The sequence below is a fragment of the Mobula birostris genome, chromosome 4, assembly GCF_030028105.1.
Source record: "Mobula birostris isolate sMobBir1 chromosome 4, sMobBir1.hap1, whole genome shotgun sequence".
NCBI lineage: Eukaryota > Metazoa > Chordata > Chondrichthyes > Myliobatiformes > Myliobatidae > Mobula > Mobula birostris.
The window spans coordinates 96,536,308-96,553,534 of record NC_092373.1 but is presented as its reverse complement, the minus strand read 5'-3'; the positions used below and the strand labels follow the sequence as shown (position 1 = coordinate 96,553,534).

General features: G+C 46.2%; 1 protein-coding gene across 1 annotated transcript; it reads left to right on the top strand.

Moving 5' to 3' along the window:
• The first annotated feature begins 11,692 nt into the window (after positions 1-11,692).
• On the top strand, positions 11,693-16,358 carry LOC140195987 (uncharacterized). The gene is made up of 2 exons (XM_072254672.1): positions 11,693-11,732; positions 14,869-16,358. Exon 2 carries the CDS (start codon positions 15,258-15,260, stop codon positions 16,188-16,190), a length of 933 nt encoding a protein of 310 aa, XP_072110773.1. The 5' UTR covers positions 11,693-11,732; positions 14,869-15,257; the 3' UTR covers positions 16,191-16,358.
• Positions 16,359-17,227: the final 869 nt, after the last annotated feature.

Here is a 17,227-nt window from a genome sequence, read left to right as displayed (position 1 = left end):
GAAAGTAAGTAACACTCCAAGGCAGAGTACAAAGTAAATGGCGGGATACTTGGTAGTGTGGAGGAGCAGAGGGATCTGGGGGTACATGTCCACAGATCCCTGAAAGTTGCCTCACAGGTAGATAGGGTAGTTAAGAAAGCTTATGTGGTGTTAGCTTTCATAAGTTCTATAAGCTTTCTTAACTACCCTATCTACCTGTGAGGCAACTTTCAGGGGTCTGTGGACATGTACCCCTAGATCCCCCTACTCCTCCACACTACAAGTATCCTGTCATTTACTTTGTACTCTGCCTTGGAGTTTGTCATTCCAAAGTGCACCACCTCACTCTTCTCCCGGTTGAACTCCATCTGCCACTTCTCAGCCCACTTCTGCATCCCATCAATGTCCCTTTGCAATCTTCAACACTACTCACAACACCACCAACCTTTGTTTCATCTGCAAACTTGCCAACTCACCCTTCTACTCCCACATCCAGGTCATTAATAAAAATCACGAAAAGTAGGGGGTCTCAAAACCGATCCTTGTGGGACACCACTAGTTACATCCTTCCAATCCGAATGTACTCCCACCACCATGACCCTCTGCTTTCTGCAGGTGAGACAATTCTGAATCCACCTGGCCAAACTTCCCTGGATCCCATGCCTTCTGACTTTCTGAATAAGCCTATCGTGTGGAACCTTGTCAAATGCCTTACTAAAATCCATGTGGATCACACCCCCTGCACTACACTCATCTATATGCCTTGTCACCTCCTCAAAGAAGACACAATCTGCCCTTCAGAAAGCCATGCTGACTATCCCTGATCAGACCATGATTCTCTGAATGCCCATAGATCCTAGCTCTAAGAATCTTATCCAACAGCTTTCCCACCACAGACGTAAGGCTCACTGGTCTATAATTACCCGGATTATCCTTACTACCTTTTTTGAACAAGGGGACAACATTCGCCTCCCTCCAATCCTCCGGTACCATTCCCATGGACAACAAGGACATGAAGATTCTAGCCAGAGGCTCAGCAATCTCTTCCTCGCCTTGTGGAGCAGCCTGGGGAATATTCCGTCAGACCCCGGGGACTTATCCGTCCTAATGTATTTTAACAACTCCAACACCTTCTGTCCCTTAATATCAACATGCTCCAGAACATCAACCTCACTCATATTATCCTCATCTGCATCAAGTTCCTTCTCATTGGTGAATACCAAAGAGAAGGAACTTCCAAAGCCTCCAAGCACATCTTCCCACCTTTATCTCTAATTTGTCCTACCTCCAACTTGCTCACTTCCAAAGCCTCCAAGCACATCTTCCCACCTTTATCTCTAATTTGTCCTACCTTCACTCCTGTCATCATTTTGTTCTTCATATAATTGAAAAATGCCTTGGGGTTATCCTTTACCCTACTCGCCAAGGCCTTCTCATGCCCCCTTCCTGCTCTCCTCAGTCCCTTCTTAAGCTCCTTTCTTGCTACCCTATGTTCCTCACTAGACCCATCTGATCCTTGCTTCCTAAACCTCATGTATGCTGCCTTCTTCCACCTGACGAGATTTTCCACCTCACTAGTCACCCATGGTTCCTTCACCCTACCATTCTTTATCTTCCTCGCTGGCACAAATTTATCCCTAACATCCTGCAAGAGATCCCTAGATATCGACCACATGTCCATAGTACATTTCCCTGCAAAAACAGCATTCCAATTCACACCCGCAAGTTCTAGCCTTCTTGCCTCATAATTTGCCCTTCCCCAATTAAAAATTTTCCTGTCCTCTCTGATTATATCCTTTTCCATGATAATGTTAAAGGCCAGGGAGCGGTGGTCACTGTCCCCCAGATGCTCACCCACTGAGAGATCTGTGACCTGACCCAGTTCGTTACCTAATACTAGATCTAGTATGGCATTCCCCCAGTCGGCCTATCAACATATTATGACAGGAATCCGTCCTGGACACACTTAACAAACTTTGCCCCGTCTAAACCATTGGAACTAATCAGGTGCCAATCAATATTAGGGAAGTTAAAGTCACCCATGATAACAACCGTGTTATCTTTGCACCTTTCCAAAAACTGCCTCCCAATCTGCTCCTCGGTGTCTCTGCTGCTACCAGGGGGCCTATAGAATACTCCCAATAGAGTAACTGCTCCCTTCCTGTTCCTGACTTCTACCCCTACTAACTCAAAAGAGGATCTTGTTACATTACCCACCCTTTCTGTAGCTGTAATAGTATCCATGACCAGTAATCTCCTCCCCTTTTCCCCCCTGTCTATCCCTTTTAAAGCACTGAAATCCAGGAATATTGAGAATCCATTGCTGCCCTGGTGCCAGTCAAGTCTCTGTAATGGCCACTACATCATAATTCCATGTATGTACCCAAGCTCTCAGTTCATCACCTTTGTTTCTAACACTTCTTGCATTGAAGTACATGCCCTTTAGCCCTTCTACCTTCCTACCTTTATTCTTTTTATTTTATTTTATTCTGCTTCTCTTTCCTCAAAGCCTCTTTATATGTTAGATCTGGCTTTACACCATGCACTATGCTTGCAGTTCTCGCATGACCTTTTCTAAATGGAGAGAAAATTCAGAAATCGAGGTGCAAAGGGACTCATATAGGATTCCCTAAAGGTTCACTTGCAGGTTGTGTCAGTGCATTCATTACAAGAGGACTCGAATATACAGTAAAAGCAAGGATGTAAAGTTGAAGCTTTTTAAGGCACTTGTAAGGCCTCTCTTGGAGTTTGTGACCCGTTTTGGACCCCTTGTCTGAGAAAGAATGTGCTGACATTGGAGAGAGTTCAGAGGAGTTTCACGAGAATAATTCCGGGAAAGAAAGGGTTAAAGGACGAGGACGGATTGGTGGCTCTGGACCTGTTCATTCTAAATCAGAAGAGTGATGGTGGATCTATTTGAAACCTATCGAATGTTGAAAGGTCTCGATAAATGGATGTGCTGAGGATGTTTCCGATGGTGAGTGAGTCTAGGATTAAAGAGCACAGCCTCAGAATACAGGGACATCCTTTTAGAACAGAGCCGAGGAGGAATTTCTTTGCCAGAGAGCGGTGTATCTGTGGAATCCGTTGCCACAAGCAGCTGTGGAGGCTGAGTTGTTGGGTATATTTAAAGCAGATATTGATAGATTCTTGATTAGCATGCTACCACCCACACTGGACCCCTTACAATTCATCTACCAACACAACAGATCAACAGATGATGCAATAGCCACAGCGTCTACACACTGTCCTTACACATCTGGAGCAGAAGGATGCTTATGTGAGAATGCTATGCTCGGACAGCAGTTCAGTATTCAACATCATAATTCCCTCCAGGCTCAACAAGAAGCTCAGAGACCTTGGCCCTCACCTGCCTTGCGTAGCTGGATCCTGGACTTCCTGTCAGATCATCGGCAGGTGGTAAGAGTGGGCTCCCTCACCTCTGCCCCTCAACAAAAAGACCCATATCATCCCCGGACACCTGCAGCTGGCCATCCGCAATGACGAGCAGCTCAACAAGCTGCTGGGAAGAGTGACCATCGCTCAGGGCGGGGTGCTGCCCAATATCCAGGCCATGTTGTTGCCCAAGAAACCGGCGGTGCCAGCAAGTGCAGCAACAGAATCTGAACCCAGTGACCCAAAGGCTCTTTTCAGAGCCACTCAAAGTGTCTGTGGAAGGGCCGCTCTGTTGGTACCGTGAGCGCCGGGGAAAGGGCTCAGGTTCGGATTAGATTATTGTACTAATTGGTAGGCAGGGCATATTGAAATTCCTTGCTGGTGCGAAACCCACAGGGAGAGTAGTTGGAGCACAGTCTGAAATGACGGACCTGGGTTCTCCGCTGACTGTTGTTGAATATCCCCCCCCGACCGCGTCTATAATAGGGCATCAGTGGTGCAATCGGCTTCATATCCGTCATCATTTTCAAACAGCTGCCTGTTTCAGAGCCACCACGACGGGCGGGTGGTGGGGTCAGCATAATCATTTACAGAAACACGAAAATTATCCTAACTTTAAACGTACTTTATTTATTTTTCTAAAGCTGAACACTGATGTGCAGAGCTGGTTTACTTAATCGCTTCTGGAGTTGAGGGAGTTTTTTGCGGGAGACTGCAAAACCTGCGAAAGCTCCCCAGAAAGATGGTTGGGATCAATGTTACTCTTACTACTTTACACTGAACAGCGCAGTGTGCTAAAGGTGCAGGCACTTAGCCTTCCATGATGCCGATTCAGGTCAACTCCCACGCTTGCATAGTCCACATGCCGCTTGAAGTCCATAAGGCACTATCGTATTTCTGTCCATTACCACCCATCGACGCTACATGTGTTCAAAAATTCCTAAAACCTACTAGAGAAAGGCGCAGAATGAGGGTGCGTGTTTGGCGGGGAGGGGTGGAGACAGTCGGAGGGACGGACAGAGCGGAGACCAGCCTCTCAGCTTCCTGATCTAAAACCGCCAATTTCCAACCGTTAATTTATTTCATCCAAACCTACTAATACCAAATACTTCCGATTCCTCAGTAGCACAGGGTGGATGCACACTACCTATTTAATCCGCGCTCCGAGCGGCTTCCGTTTGTTTCTTGGTTTCAAGCTGACAGAAGAAATGCCTGAGTCGCCCAAAGCTTGGGAGAAAGGCGCCAAGTTGTATCCAAAGCGCAAGAGGACGAGACGAAAGAATTACTCCATCTACGTCTACAAGGTGATGAAACAGGTTCATCCCTACATCGGTATCTCCTCCAAGGCTATGAGCATCATGAATTATATTTGTGAATTGTATTTTCGAGCGCATAGCGGGCAATGCTTCCCGCCTGGTCCATTACAACAAGCGGTCGACCATCACTTCTCGGGAGATTCAGCCTGCTGTGCGCCTGCTGCTGCCCGGGGAGCTAGCCAAGCACACCATGTCAGAAGGGACAAAGGCGGTAAACAAGTACACCAGCTCAAAGAAGTGAAGCCGCAGAGAGGACTAACATTTCAAACACAATGGCTTTTTTTTTAAGAATAGTTAAAGCAAAGTTTCGACATTGGATCGCAACAAACTTCCACCTCCAACGGGATCCCACCACTAAGCACATCTTTCCCTCCCCCGCCCCCCGCCCCCCGCTTCCTGCTTTTCGCAGGGATCGCTCGCTACGCGACTCCCTTGTCCATAAGTCATCCCATCCCTTCCCACCTCCCGGCACTTATCCTTGTAAGTGGAACAAGTGCTACACATGCCCTTACACTTCCTCCCTCACCACCATTCAGGGCCCCAGACAGTCCTTCTAGGTGAGGCTCCCGATGTGGTCTTCTATATATTGGTGAGACCCGACGCAGTCTGGGAGACCGTTTCGCTGAACACCTACGCTCTGTCCGCCAGAGAAAGCAAGATCTCCCAGTGACTACACATTTTAATTCCACGTCCCATTTCCATTCTGATATGTCTATCCACGGGTTCCTCTACCGTCAAGATGAAGCCACACTCCGGTTGGAGGAACAACACCTTATGGGTAGCCTCCAACCTGATGGCAAATAACATAGAATAGTACAGCACAGTACAGGTCCTTAAACCCTACCTCCCATATAACTCCCCACCTTAAATTCCTCCATATACCTGTCTAGTAGTCTCTTAAATTTCACTAATGTATCTGCCTCCACCACTGACTCAGGCAGTGCATTCCACCCACCAACCACTCTCTGAGTAAAAAACCTTCCTCTAATATCCCCCTTAAACTTCCCACACCTTACCTTAAAGTCATGTCCTCTTGTACTGAGCGGTGGTGCCCGGGGAAGAGGCGCTGGCTGTCCACTCTATTTATTCCTCTTAATATCTTGTATACCTCTATCATATCTCCTCTCATCCTCCTTCTCTCCAAAGAGTAAAGCCCTAGCTCCCTTAATCTCTGATCATAATGCATACTCCCTAAACCAGGCAGCATCCTGGTAAATCTCCTCTGTACCCTTTCCAATGCTTCCACATCCTTCCTATAGTGAGGCGACCAGAACTGGACATAGTACTCCAAATGTAGCCTAACCAGAGTTTTACAGAGCTACATCATTACCTCACAACTCTTAAACTCTATCCCTCGACTTATGAAGGCTAACACCCCATTAGCTTTCTTAACTACCCTATCTACCTGTGAGGCAACTTTCAGGGATCTGTGGACATGTACCCCCAGATCCCTCTGCTCCTCCACACTACCAAGTAACCTATTATTTACTTTGTACTCTGCCTTGGAGTTTGTCCTTCCAAAGTGTACCACCTCACACTTCTCTGGGTTGAACTCCATCTGCCAATTCTCAGCCCACTTCTGCATCCTATCAATGTCTCTCTGCAATTTTCGACAATCCTCTACACTATCCACAATACCACCAACTTTTGTGTCGTCTGCAAACTTTCCAACCAACTCTTCTACTCCCACATCCAGGTTGTTAATAAAAACCACGAAAAGTAGAGGTTCCACAACCAATCCTTGTGGGACACCACTAGTCACAACCCTCCAATCCAAATGTATTCCCTCCACCATGACCCTTTGCTTTCTGCAGGCAAGTCAATTCTGAATCCACCTGGCCAAACTTCCCTGGATCCCATGCCTCCTGACTTTCTGAATAAGCCTACCATGTGGAACCTTGTCAAATGCCTTACTAAAATCCATATAGATCACATCCACTGCACTACCCTCATCTATATGCCTGGTCACCTCCTCAAAAAACTCTATCAGGCTTGTTGGACACGATCACAAAGCCATGCTGACTGTCCCTGATCAGACCATGTTTCTCTAAATGCCCATGGATCTTATCTCTCACAATCTTTTCCAACAGCTTTCCCACCACAGACGTAAGGCTCACTGGTCCGTAATTACATGGACTATCCCTATTACCTTTTTTGAACAAGGGGACAACATTCACCTCCCTCTAATCCTTCGGTACCATTCCCGTGTACAATGAGGACATAAAGATCCTAGCCAGAGGTTCAGCAATCTCTTCCTTTGCCTCGCGGAGCAGCCCGGGGAATATTCCATCAGGCCCCAGGGACTTATCCGTCCTAATGTATTTTAGCAACTCCAACACCTCCTCTCCCTTCATATCAACATGCCCCAGAACATCAACCTCACTTATATTGTCCTCACTGTCATCAAGTTCCCTCTCATTGGTGAATACTGAAGAATATTCATTGATGGACTCGCTCACTCCCACAGCCTCCAGGCACATCTTCTCACCTTTATCTACAATTGGTCCTACCTTCATTCCTGTCACCATTTTGTTCTTCACATAATTGAAGAATGACTTGGGGTTTTCCTTTACCCTACTCGCCAAGGCCTTCTCATGCCCCCTTCTTGCTATCCTCAGCCCCTTCTTAAGCTCTTTTCTATATTCCTCAACAGAACCATCTGATCCTTGCTTCCTAAACCTCATGTATGCTGCCTTCTTCCACCTTACTGGATTTTCCACCTCACTTGTCACCCATGGTTCCTTCACCCTACCATTCTTTATCTTCCTCACCAGCACAAATTTATCCCTAACATCCTGCAAGAGATCCCTAAACATCAACCACGTCCATAGTACACTTCCCTGAAAAAACATCATCCCAATTCCCACCTGCAAGTTCGAGCCTTATAACCTCATAATTTGCCCTTCCCCAATTAAAAATTTTCCTGTCCTCTCTGATTCTATTCTTTTCCATGATAATGCTAAGGGCCAGGGAGCGGTAGTCACTGTCCCCCAGATGCTCACCCACTGAGAGATCTGTGACCTGACTCAGTTCGCTACCTAATACTAGATCTAGATATGGCTTTCCCGCTAGTCGGCCTGTCAACATACTGTGACAGGAATCTGTCCTGGACACACTTAACAAATTCTGTCCGTCTAAACCATTGGATCTAATCAGGTGCCAATCAATATTAGGGAAGTTAAAGTCACCCATGATAACAACCCTGTTATTTTTTTACCTTTCCAAATTCTGCCTCCCAATCTGCTCCTCGGTACCTCTGTTGCTACCAGGGGGCTATAGAATACTCCCAATAGAGTAACTGCTCCATTTTTGTTCCTGACTTCCACCCATACTGACTCAAAGGAGGATCCTGCTACATTACCCACCCTTTCTGTAGCTGTAATAATATCCCTGACCAGTAATGCCACCCCTCCTCCCCTTTCTCCCCCCTCTCTATCCCTTTTAAAGCACTGAAATCCAGGAATATTGAGAATCCATTCCTGCCCTGGTGCCAGCCAAGTCTCTGTTATAGCCACTACATCATAATTCCATGTATGTATCCAAGTTCTCAGTTCATCACCTTTGTTCCTGATGCTTCTTGCATTGAAGTACATGCACTTTAGCCCTTCTACCTTACCACCTTTACACCTTTTATTCTGTTTCTCTTTCCTCAAAGCCTCTCTATATGTTAGATCTGGCTTTACTCCATGCACTTCTTCCACTGTTCTATCACTCCGAGTCCCATCCCCCTTGCACATTAGTTTAAACCCTCCCGTACCATCCTAGCAAACCTACCTGCAAGGATATTGCTCCCCCTCGAGTTCAGGTGCAACCCATCCAGTCTTAATGGCATGAACATTGACTTCTCCAACTTCCGTTAATGCCCCTCCTCCCCTACTTACCCCATTCCTTATTTATTTATTATTTTTCTCTCTCTCTCGCTCTCTCTTTTTTCTCCCTCTGTCCCTCTCACTATAACTCCTTGCCCACTTTCTGGGCTCCCCTCCCCCTTCCTTTCTCCCTCGGCCTCCTGTCCCATGATCCTCTCATTTCTCCTGCCTCGTATCCCTTTTGCCAATCAACTTTCCCGCTCTTGGCTCCATCTCTCCCCCTCCTGTCTTCTCCTTTCATTCAGATCTCCCCCTCCCCCTCCCACTTTCAAATCTCTTACTATCTCTTCTTTCAGTTAGTCCTGGCGAAGGGCCTTGGCCCAAAACGTCGACTGTAACTCTTCCTTTTGATGCTGCCTGGCCTGCTACGTTCACCAGCATTTTTTTATGTGTGAAACTTGTCTTTGAAATTGTTTGCTCTCAAAAGGTAATTCTATTTCTGTTATGTTGAGTAAACTTTCTATTGTTCCGTAAATCCCACTTTGTTTTTTGCACTAACACAGACATTTTGTCCTCTCACTTCCATCAGCTTATTGCGATTTTCTCACACACAGTTTTCCAGATGGAACAGGTGGAGGTGAAGATGTGATTGCATTGCTGTGAAAGTGCAGTACCCCTGTGTTGTAAAAACCCTGAATCCTCAACATCACAATAGGTTCACTCAGGATGCTTTCACAGAATAAATGACTCTACACTCTGCTCTGACTGCAGTTTGTAAGTCTACAAACTGTTGTGTTGTACGTAATAGACTAACAATGTGAATCAGCGTTTATTCCTGCCGGTTACCAGTGCAAATGAAAGTTGAGATTAAAATCAAATAATCACTCAGTGATGAATTCACTCACGGTCTTTATTGAAAATAAGTTAGGACCCGATAACGGCGAAATCCTGTTCACACATCTGCATTTGCTTTTGAACTAATTGATAAAGTTATAATCTTGGGTTTTTCATATTCTGGGACTGATTTTCTCTCTTTGTCACCTGTTCATTGGTGAATCGCTCCACTTGCTGATTTCACCGTTTTGTGTTGTTACAGGCAAGTGCTAGAGAATTTCCTCATTGTCAGTGAAATATCTGATATGGGAGAATGAAGAGACTTGGAGGAAGCCTGGGCTGAGGAGGGCCACATTGTACCCGGCAGTATACTGTAGTAGTAGGCAGCATTGATACCAGAGGATCATGGGTTTGCACCTTTGGTGGACTGTGTCCTCTCCTGGGTGGAAAGACTTGAAGAACTGGCAGCAGGTTCCCCCTCTCCACATCACTAATGTAGTCCAAGGGAAGGGCAAGCGCTGATACAGCTTGGCACCAGTGTCATTGTAGAGGTTGCCAGAGTGAAGTTGTAAACAATATCAAACTACCTTAAGGATCCCGCCTCTGGATTTCTTCCTCAGGGTTTACTCCCGAAGACTTTCTCAATCGTGGGTATGGCCCAAAGGCAGTGGAGGTTAAAAATCAGAGTTTTCCTTCTCCTTGATGGGCTGCCATCCAAGGCTCACGGCCCCACCTGCCCGAAGCAACTGGTTTTGAGGCACCAGTAGTCTGCCTTTGCTTCTTGTCAGTAGAAACAGTTCCATCGGGCCTAGTAGCTAAGCTATACATGAAGGCCAAGAGTTAGACTTGGCTATCAGAGGCTGTTAGAGTCGCATGCCATTTGAAGCACTTTATAGGTCGTGGGAGCTTATCCCCACTACCACCCTGGCTATGACAACCTTAGGAACCACTGTACAGTAAGGGCACAGATTTTCACAACATCCCAGCACTGTACTGCAAGGATACAGTCCTCTATAAGACAGCACCATACTGTAAGGACATAGACCTTTATAACAGCCAGCACTGTATTGTAAAAACTCAAACCTTTACAACAGTTATAACTTCAAAAAGTCAACATCTATCATTCAGGTCACCAATCACCACACCCTCTTCTCATTTCTAGCCTGCCAAGTTCCTCTAGTATCCTGTGTGTATTGCCATAAGATATAGGAGCAGAATTAGGTTATTTGGCCCATCAAGTCTGCTCCATCATTTCAGCATGGCTCTACTTCCTTCTCAGTCCTAATCTCCTGCCTTCTCCACATTCCTTCATGCCCTGAGTAATCAAGAATCTATCAACCTCTGCCCAATGACTTGGCCTCCACAGCCACATGTAGCAACAAATTCCACAGATTCACCACACTCTGGCTAAAGAAATCCTTCCACAAATCTGTTCTAAATGGACGTTGCTGTATTCTCAAGCTCTGTCCTCTGGTCTCAGCACCATAGGAAACGCCCTCTCCACATCCACTCTACTGACTCTCTCAACATTTGACAGGTTTTAATGAGATTTCCCCCCCCCCCCCCCCCCATTCTTCTGAATTCCAGTGAGTACAGGCTCAGAGCCTATACTCATATTGAAAGGCTTTTCAATCCCGGAATTATTTTCTCAAACCTCTATGAACCCTCTCCAAAGTCAGCACATCCTTTCTTGGATAAGGGGTCAAAAACTGCTCACAATAGTGCAAGTGAGGCTTCACTAGTGCTTTAAAAGCCTCAACACAACATGCTTGCTTTTAAATTCTTGTCCTCTCGAAATGAATGCTAACATTGCATTTGCTTTCCTCACCACCGACTCAACCTACAAATTAACCTTCAAGGAGTCTGGACAACGACCTCTGTCCCTTTATACTGCGCATTTCTGAATTTTCACTCCATTTAGAAAATAGTCTATGCGTTTATTTCTTCTACCAAAGTGCATAACCATACACTTCCTGACAGTGCATTCCATCTGCACTTTCTTTGCCTATTCTCCTAAAAAGTTTTAGTCCTTTTGTAGTATCTCTGCTTCCTCAGGACCACCTGCCCCTCCACCTATCTTCATATCGTCCGCAAACTTGGCCACAAAGCCATCAATTCCGTCATCCAAATCATTGACACGTAATGTAAAAAGAATCGGTTTCAACACAGACCTCCTGTGAAATACCACTAGTCACCGGCAGCCATCCAGAAAAGGCTCCCTTTATTCCCACTTTTTTGCCTCCTGCCTATCAGCCAAAGCTCAGTCCAAGCAAACAAGGAATCACTGCGTTAATAATTCGCCGTGACCCAGCGATCTAATGCGCAAGCGCAAGGGTAACAGGTTTCCGGAATCGCGCATGCGCGTATTGGACAACAGGCTCTGGAAAATCTGAAGGAGGTAGGAGTGGGGCTCTGGGCGGGACTTTAATCAGCATCGGCGTTCACACCTCGACTGAGGGATAATTGTTTTGAGCCTAAACACATGGTGCTTCCGTACCCCAGGACAGACCGGTCTTATCACTCTCTCACCCCAGGATCCGTACCCGGACCCCGGGGAGCTTTCCGTTGAAGAGTGAAGGTGCTGGCGCCATTTCTGCCGCGCATGCGCCCCGCTGTGCCGTGACAGATCTATCGTGGGGGTTTCTGGGAATAGAGGCAACCATGGGTGACAGCGCTTACCCGCCAGTCTGAAAGGCGTGTTTGCAGGCACGTTCGGAGGAAATTGGAGCGGGTGGATCTGTCAGATACTGCCAGGCTCCAGATATCTAAATCGAAGGGTTAGGAACTCGGAACAAAACTATAGTTCCGAGTTATCTCCGATGAAGACTCCACCCTGCAGTCAATGATGCAGTCAGTTAGTGCCACATAGGAAAAAAGAACAAAATCCTTCCATCAGCTTTAGTTCTTGAGAAAATCACCTCTGTTCTACCTGTCCTTGTTCTTGATCTTTCTACTCGGAACATGTTTTCTACCATTCTATGTGGGTACACAATGATATCAAACACCATTGTTCTGGGTAACAAACTGAGCCACGTAATAGATTGAAGACAGGCAGAAATAGGTTGGAGGAATAACACCTTATATTCCATCTGGGTAGCCTCCAGGCATGAACATTGACTTCTCTAAATTCCGTTAATTCCCCACCTCCTCTTTGTACCCTATCCTTTATTTATTTATCTCTCTCTCTCTCTCTCTTTCCCCCGCTCTCTCTCTCTCTCTCCCCCTCTCTTCCCCTCTCCCCCTCTCTTCCCCTCTCCCCCTCTCCTTTTTCTCCCTTTGTCCCTCTCACTATACTTTCCCCCTCCCCTTTTCTTTCTCCCTAGGCCTCCCATCCCATGATCCTCTCATATCCTTTTTGCCAATCAACTTTCCAGCTCTTAGCTCCATCCATAGTTACCATAGAAACTACAGCACAGAAACAGGCCTTTTGGCTCTTCTTGGCTGTGCCGAACCATTTTCTGCCTAGTCCCTCTGACCTGCACACGGACCATATCCCTCCATACTCCTCCCGTCCATGTATCTGTCCAATTTATTCTTAAATGTTAAAAAAGAACCCGCATTTACCACCTCATCTGGCAGCTCATTCCATACTCCCACCACTCTCTGTGTGAAGAAGCCCCCCCTAATGTTCCCTTTAAACTTTTCCCCCCTCACCCTTAACCCATGTCCTCTGGTTTTTTTCTCCCCTTACCTCAGTGGAAAAAACCTGCTTGCATTTACTCTATCTATACCCATCATAATTTTATATACCTCTATCAAATCTCCCCTCATTCTTCTATGGTCCAGGAAATAAAGTCCTAACCTATTCAACCTTTCTCTGTAACTGAGTTTCTCAAGTCCTGGCAACATCCTTGTAAACCTTCTGTGCACTCTTTCAACCTTATTTATATCCTTCCTGTAATTTGGTGACCAAAACTGAACACAATACTCCAGATTTGGCCTCACCAATGCCTTATACAACCTCATCATAACATTCCAGCTCTTATACTCAATACTTTGATTAATAAAGGCCAATATACCAAAAGCTCTCTTTACGACCCTGTCTACTTGTGACGCCACTTTGAGGGAATTTTGTATCTGTATTCCCAGATCCTTCTGTTCTACTGCACTCCTCAGTGCCTTACCATTAACCCTGTATGTTCTACCTTGGTTTGTCCTTCCAACGTGCAATACCAAACACTTGTCTGTATTAAACTCCATCTGCCATTTTTCAGCCCATTTTTCCAGCTGGTCCAAGTCCCTCTGCAGGCTCTGAAAACCTTCCTCACTGTCTACTGTACCTCCAATCTTTGTATCATCAGCAAATTTGCTGATCCAATTTACCACATTATCATCCAGATCATTGATATAGATGACAAGTAACAATGGACCCAGCACTGATCCCTGTGGCACACCACTCGTCACAGGCCTCCATTCAGAGAAGCAATTCTCTACCACCACTCTTTGGCTTCTTCCATTGAGCCAATGTCTAATCCAATTTACCACCTCTCCATGTATACCTAGCGACTGAATTTTCCTAACTAACCTCCCATGGGGGACCTTGTCAAAGGCCTTACTGAAATCCATGTAGACAATATCCACTGCTTTCCCTTCATCCACTTTCCTGGTAACCTCCTCGAAAAACTCCAATAGATTGGTCAAACATGACCTACCACGCACAAAGCCATGTTGACTCTCCCTAATAAGTCCCTGTCTATCCAAATGCTTGTAGATTCTGTCCCTTAGTACTCCCTCCAGTAATTTACCCAATACCGATGTTAAACTCACCGGCCTATAATTTCCCGGATTACTTTTCGATCCTTTTTTAAACAACGGAACAACATGAGCCACTCTCCAATCCTCTGGCACCTCACCCGTAGACAGTGACATTTTAAATATTTCTGCTAGAGCCCCCGCAATTTCAACACTAGTCTCCTTCAAGGTCCGAGGGAACACTCTGTTAGGTCCCGGGGATTTATCCACTTTAATTTTCCTCAAGACAGCAAGCACCTCCTCCTTTTCAATCTGTACAGTTTCCATGATCTTACTGCTTGATTCCCTCAATTCCATAGACTTCATGCCAGTTCCCTTAGTAAATACAGACGCAAAAAACCTATTTAAGATCCCTTCCCCCTCCTGTCTTCTCCTATCATTTTGGATCTCCCCCTCCCCTTCCCATTTTCGAATCTCTTACTATCTCTTCTTTCAGTTAGTCCTGACGAAGGGTCTCGGCCGGAAACGTCGACTGTACCTCTTCCTATAGATACTGCCTGGCCTACTGCGTTCACCAGTAATTTTTATGTGTGTTGCTTGAAATTCCAGCATCTGCAGATTTCCTTGTGTTTGCAGAAATAGCTTATATTGATGTACACAGGAATACAGACAAGGACTCAGTCTAGATTCCTGATCTGTGCCCATTTAGAAGATGAGTTGTTCCTCCACCTTGGGTTGAACTTTGCTGTTACAGTGTGATGACAAAGCTCACCATGGACACTGAAATGATCTCAACTCAAATGTCCTTCACCCACTGATGAAATGTTGTAAATCTTTTACAGGTTAGAAACAACAAAGAGTTTGTGTATGAAGATCTCAAAGGCAACAAGGAATTTACTCAGCCAACCCACAGACACATCAGTTAATTCACAGTGTGGAGAGGCTGTTCACCTACTCTGTGTGTGGGAAGGGATTCACTCACTCAGCTGACCTGCAGACACACCAGTGAGTTCACAATAGAGAGAGAGAGAGAGAGAGAGAGAGAGAGAGAGAGAGAGAGAGAGAGAGAGAGACAGCCAGCTCAACTGTTCCATGTGTGGGAAGAGATTCATTCGGTCATCTGATCTGCTGATACATGAGCAAATTCACACTGGGGATCTGCTAAGACTGTGGGAAGGGATTCACTCTGTCATCCCACCTACCGCAACATCTGCGAGTTCACACTGGGGAGATGCCGTTCACCTGCTCAGACTGTGGGAAGGGATTCTCTTGGTCATCTGAACTGAAGATACATCAGCGAGTTCACACTGGGGAGAAGCCGTTCACCTGCTCAGACTGTGGGAGGGGATTCACTCAGTTATGCAACCTACATGCACACCATTTAGTTCACACTGGTGAAAGGCCATTCACTTGCTCAGACTGTGGGAAGGGATTTACTCGCTCATATCAACTAAAGGTACATCATCGAGTTCACACTGGGGAGAGACCATTCACCTGCTCATACTGTGGGAAGGGATTCACTCAGTTATCCCACCAACTGGCACACCAGAGAGTTCACACTGGGGAGATGCCATTCATCTGCTCAGACTGTGGGAAGGGATTTCCTGACTCATATCAACTGAAGGTACATCAGCGAGTTCACACAGGGGAGAGGCCATTCATCTGCTCAGATTGTGGAAAGGGATTTCCTCGGTCTTTTCAATTGAATGTACATCAGCGAGTTCACACAGGGGAGAGGCCGTTCAACTGCCCAGACTGTGGGAAGGGATTCACTCAGTTATGCAGCCTACGTGCACACCAATTAGTTCATACTGAGGAGTGGCCGTTCACCTGCTCAGACTGTGGGAAGGGATTTCGTGACTCATATCAACTGAAGGTCCATCAGCGAGTTCACACTAGGGAGAAACCATTCACCTGCTCAGACTGTGGGAAGGGATTCACTGGGTCATCTCAACTGAAGGTCCATCAGCGAGTTCACACTGGGGAGAGGCCGTTCAGCTGCTCAGACTGTGGGAAGAGCTTCTCTCAGTCATCTCAACTGAAGGTACATCAGCAAGTTCACACTAGGGAGAGGCCATTCACCTGCTCTGAATGTGGGAAGGGATTCACTCGGTCATCGAACCTTGTGAAACACTACCGAATTCACACTGGGGGAAAAGTCTAAATAAGCTGCATGCTGGGTATTTAACCATCAGACCAAGTTCAAAAGTGTCTGTTGGTATCGAACTCTGCAATTCTTGCTGCTGCTCATCACACCTAGTTCTGCACACTGGGCAGGGGAGGGGTTTCTTCTGCTAATGTTCACCTTCAATGGGGCTGGAGTTCAATATTCTGGATTTGACTAATAAATTAGTTCTAATTTAAACTTTGTCTCAGTGATTTAGTAAATCTACAATACTCCCAGTGTACAGTGGGAGTCAACTCAGCCCAGCTGGTCCCTGTCAGTGTTTCTGTTGCGCAACACAAGACCATAACATCATGAGATATAGCAGCAGAATTAGCCCAATTGGCTCATCAAGTCTGATTCACCCTTTCATCATGGCTGATCCATTTTCCCCCTCAGCTCCAATCTCCTTTCTTTCTTTTTTTTCGTGTACGCCTGTGTACGTGCAAGTCTGTGCGTGTGCATCTGCGTGTCCATGCATGCGTGTCTTTTTCGTGGCTTTTACAAGGCGCGGAGTGAGAGAGAGATGCGTGGCACGCCACTCCTCGCACAGACATTTTCGCAGTATTTTCCCTTTATTTTACGAGGTCAAGTTGCGATCTTGACACTCACCCGGCACGGATGGAAAGCATACTCAGGAGCGGACCCGATTAGTTTCAAACCTGGGAACCTCTGCTCCCGGGTCCGGCGCTGATGTCGTTGCGCCACCAGCTGGCGCACTAATCTTTTTTCTCTCCATATCCATTTAGACCTTGACTAATCAAGAATCTATCAACCTCTTCCTTGAATATATCCAATCACTCTGGCTGAAGAAATGCCTCCTTGTCTCCATTGTAAAGGGTTGCCCCTCTATTCTGAGGGTGTGTCCTGTAGTTTTAGACTTCCCCACCATAGGAAGCATCCTCTCCACGTCCGCACTATCAAGACCTTTCAACATTCGATAGGTCTCAATGAGGTCATCCATGTTCTTTTGAATTCCAGTGAGTAAAGGCCCAGAGCCATCAAATGCTGCTTATATGATCAGCATTTCAATCCCA

Excerpts from the sequence above, each read along its gene's own strand:
- LOC140195987 (XM_072254672.1), top strand. The coding sequence starts at position 15,258 with ATGCCGTTCACCTGCTCAGACTGTGGGAAGGGATTCTCTTGGTCATCT.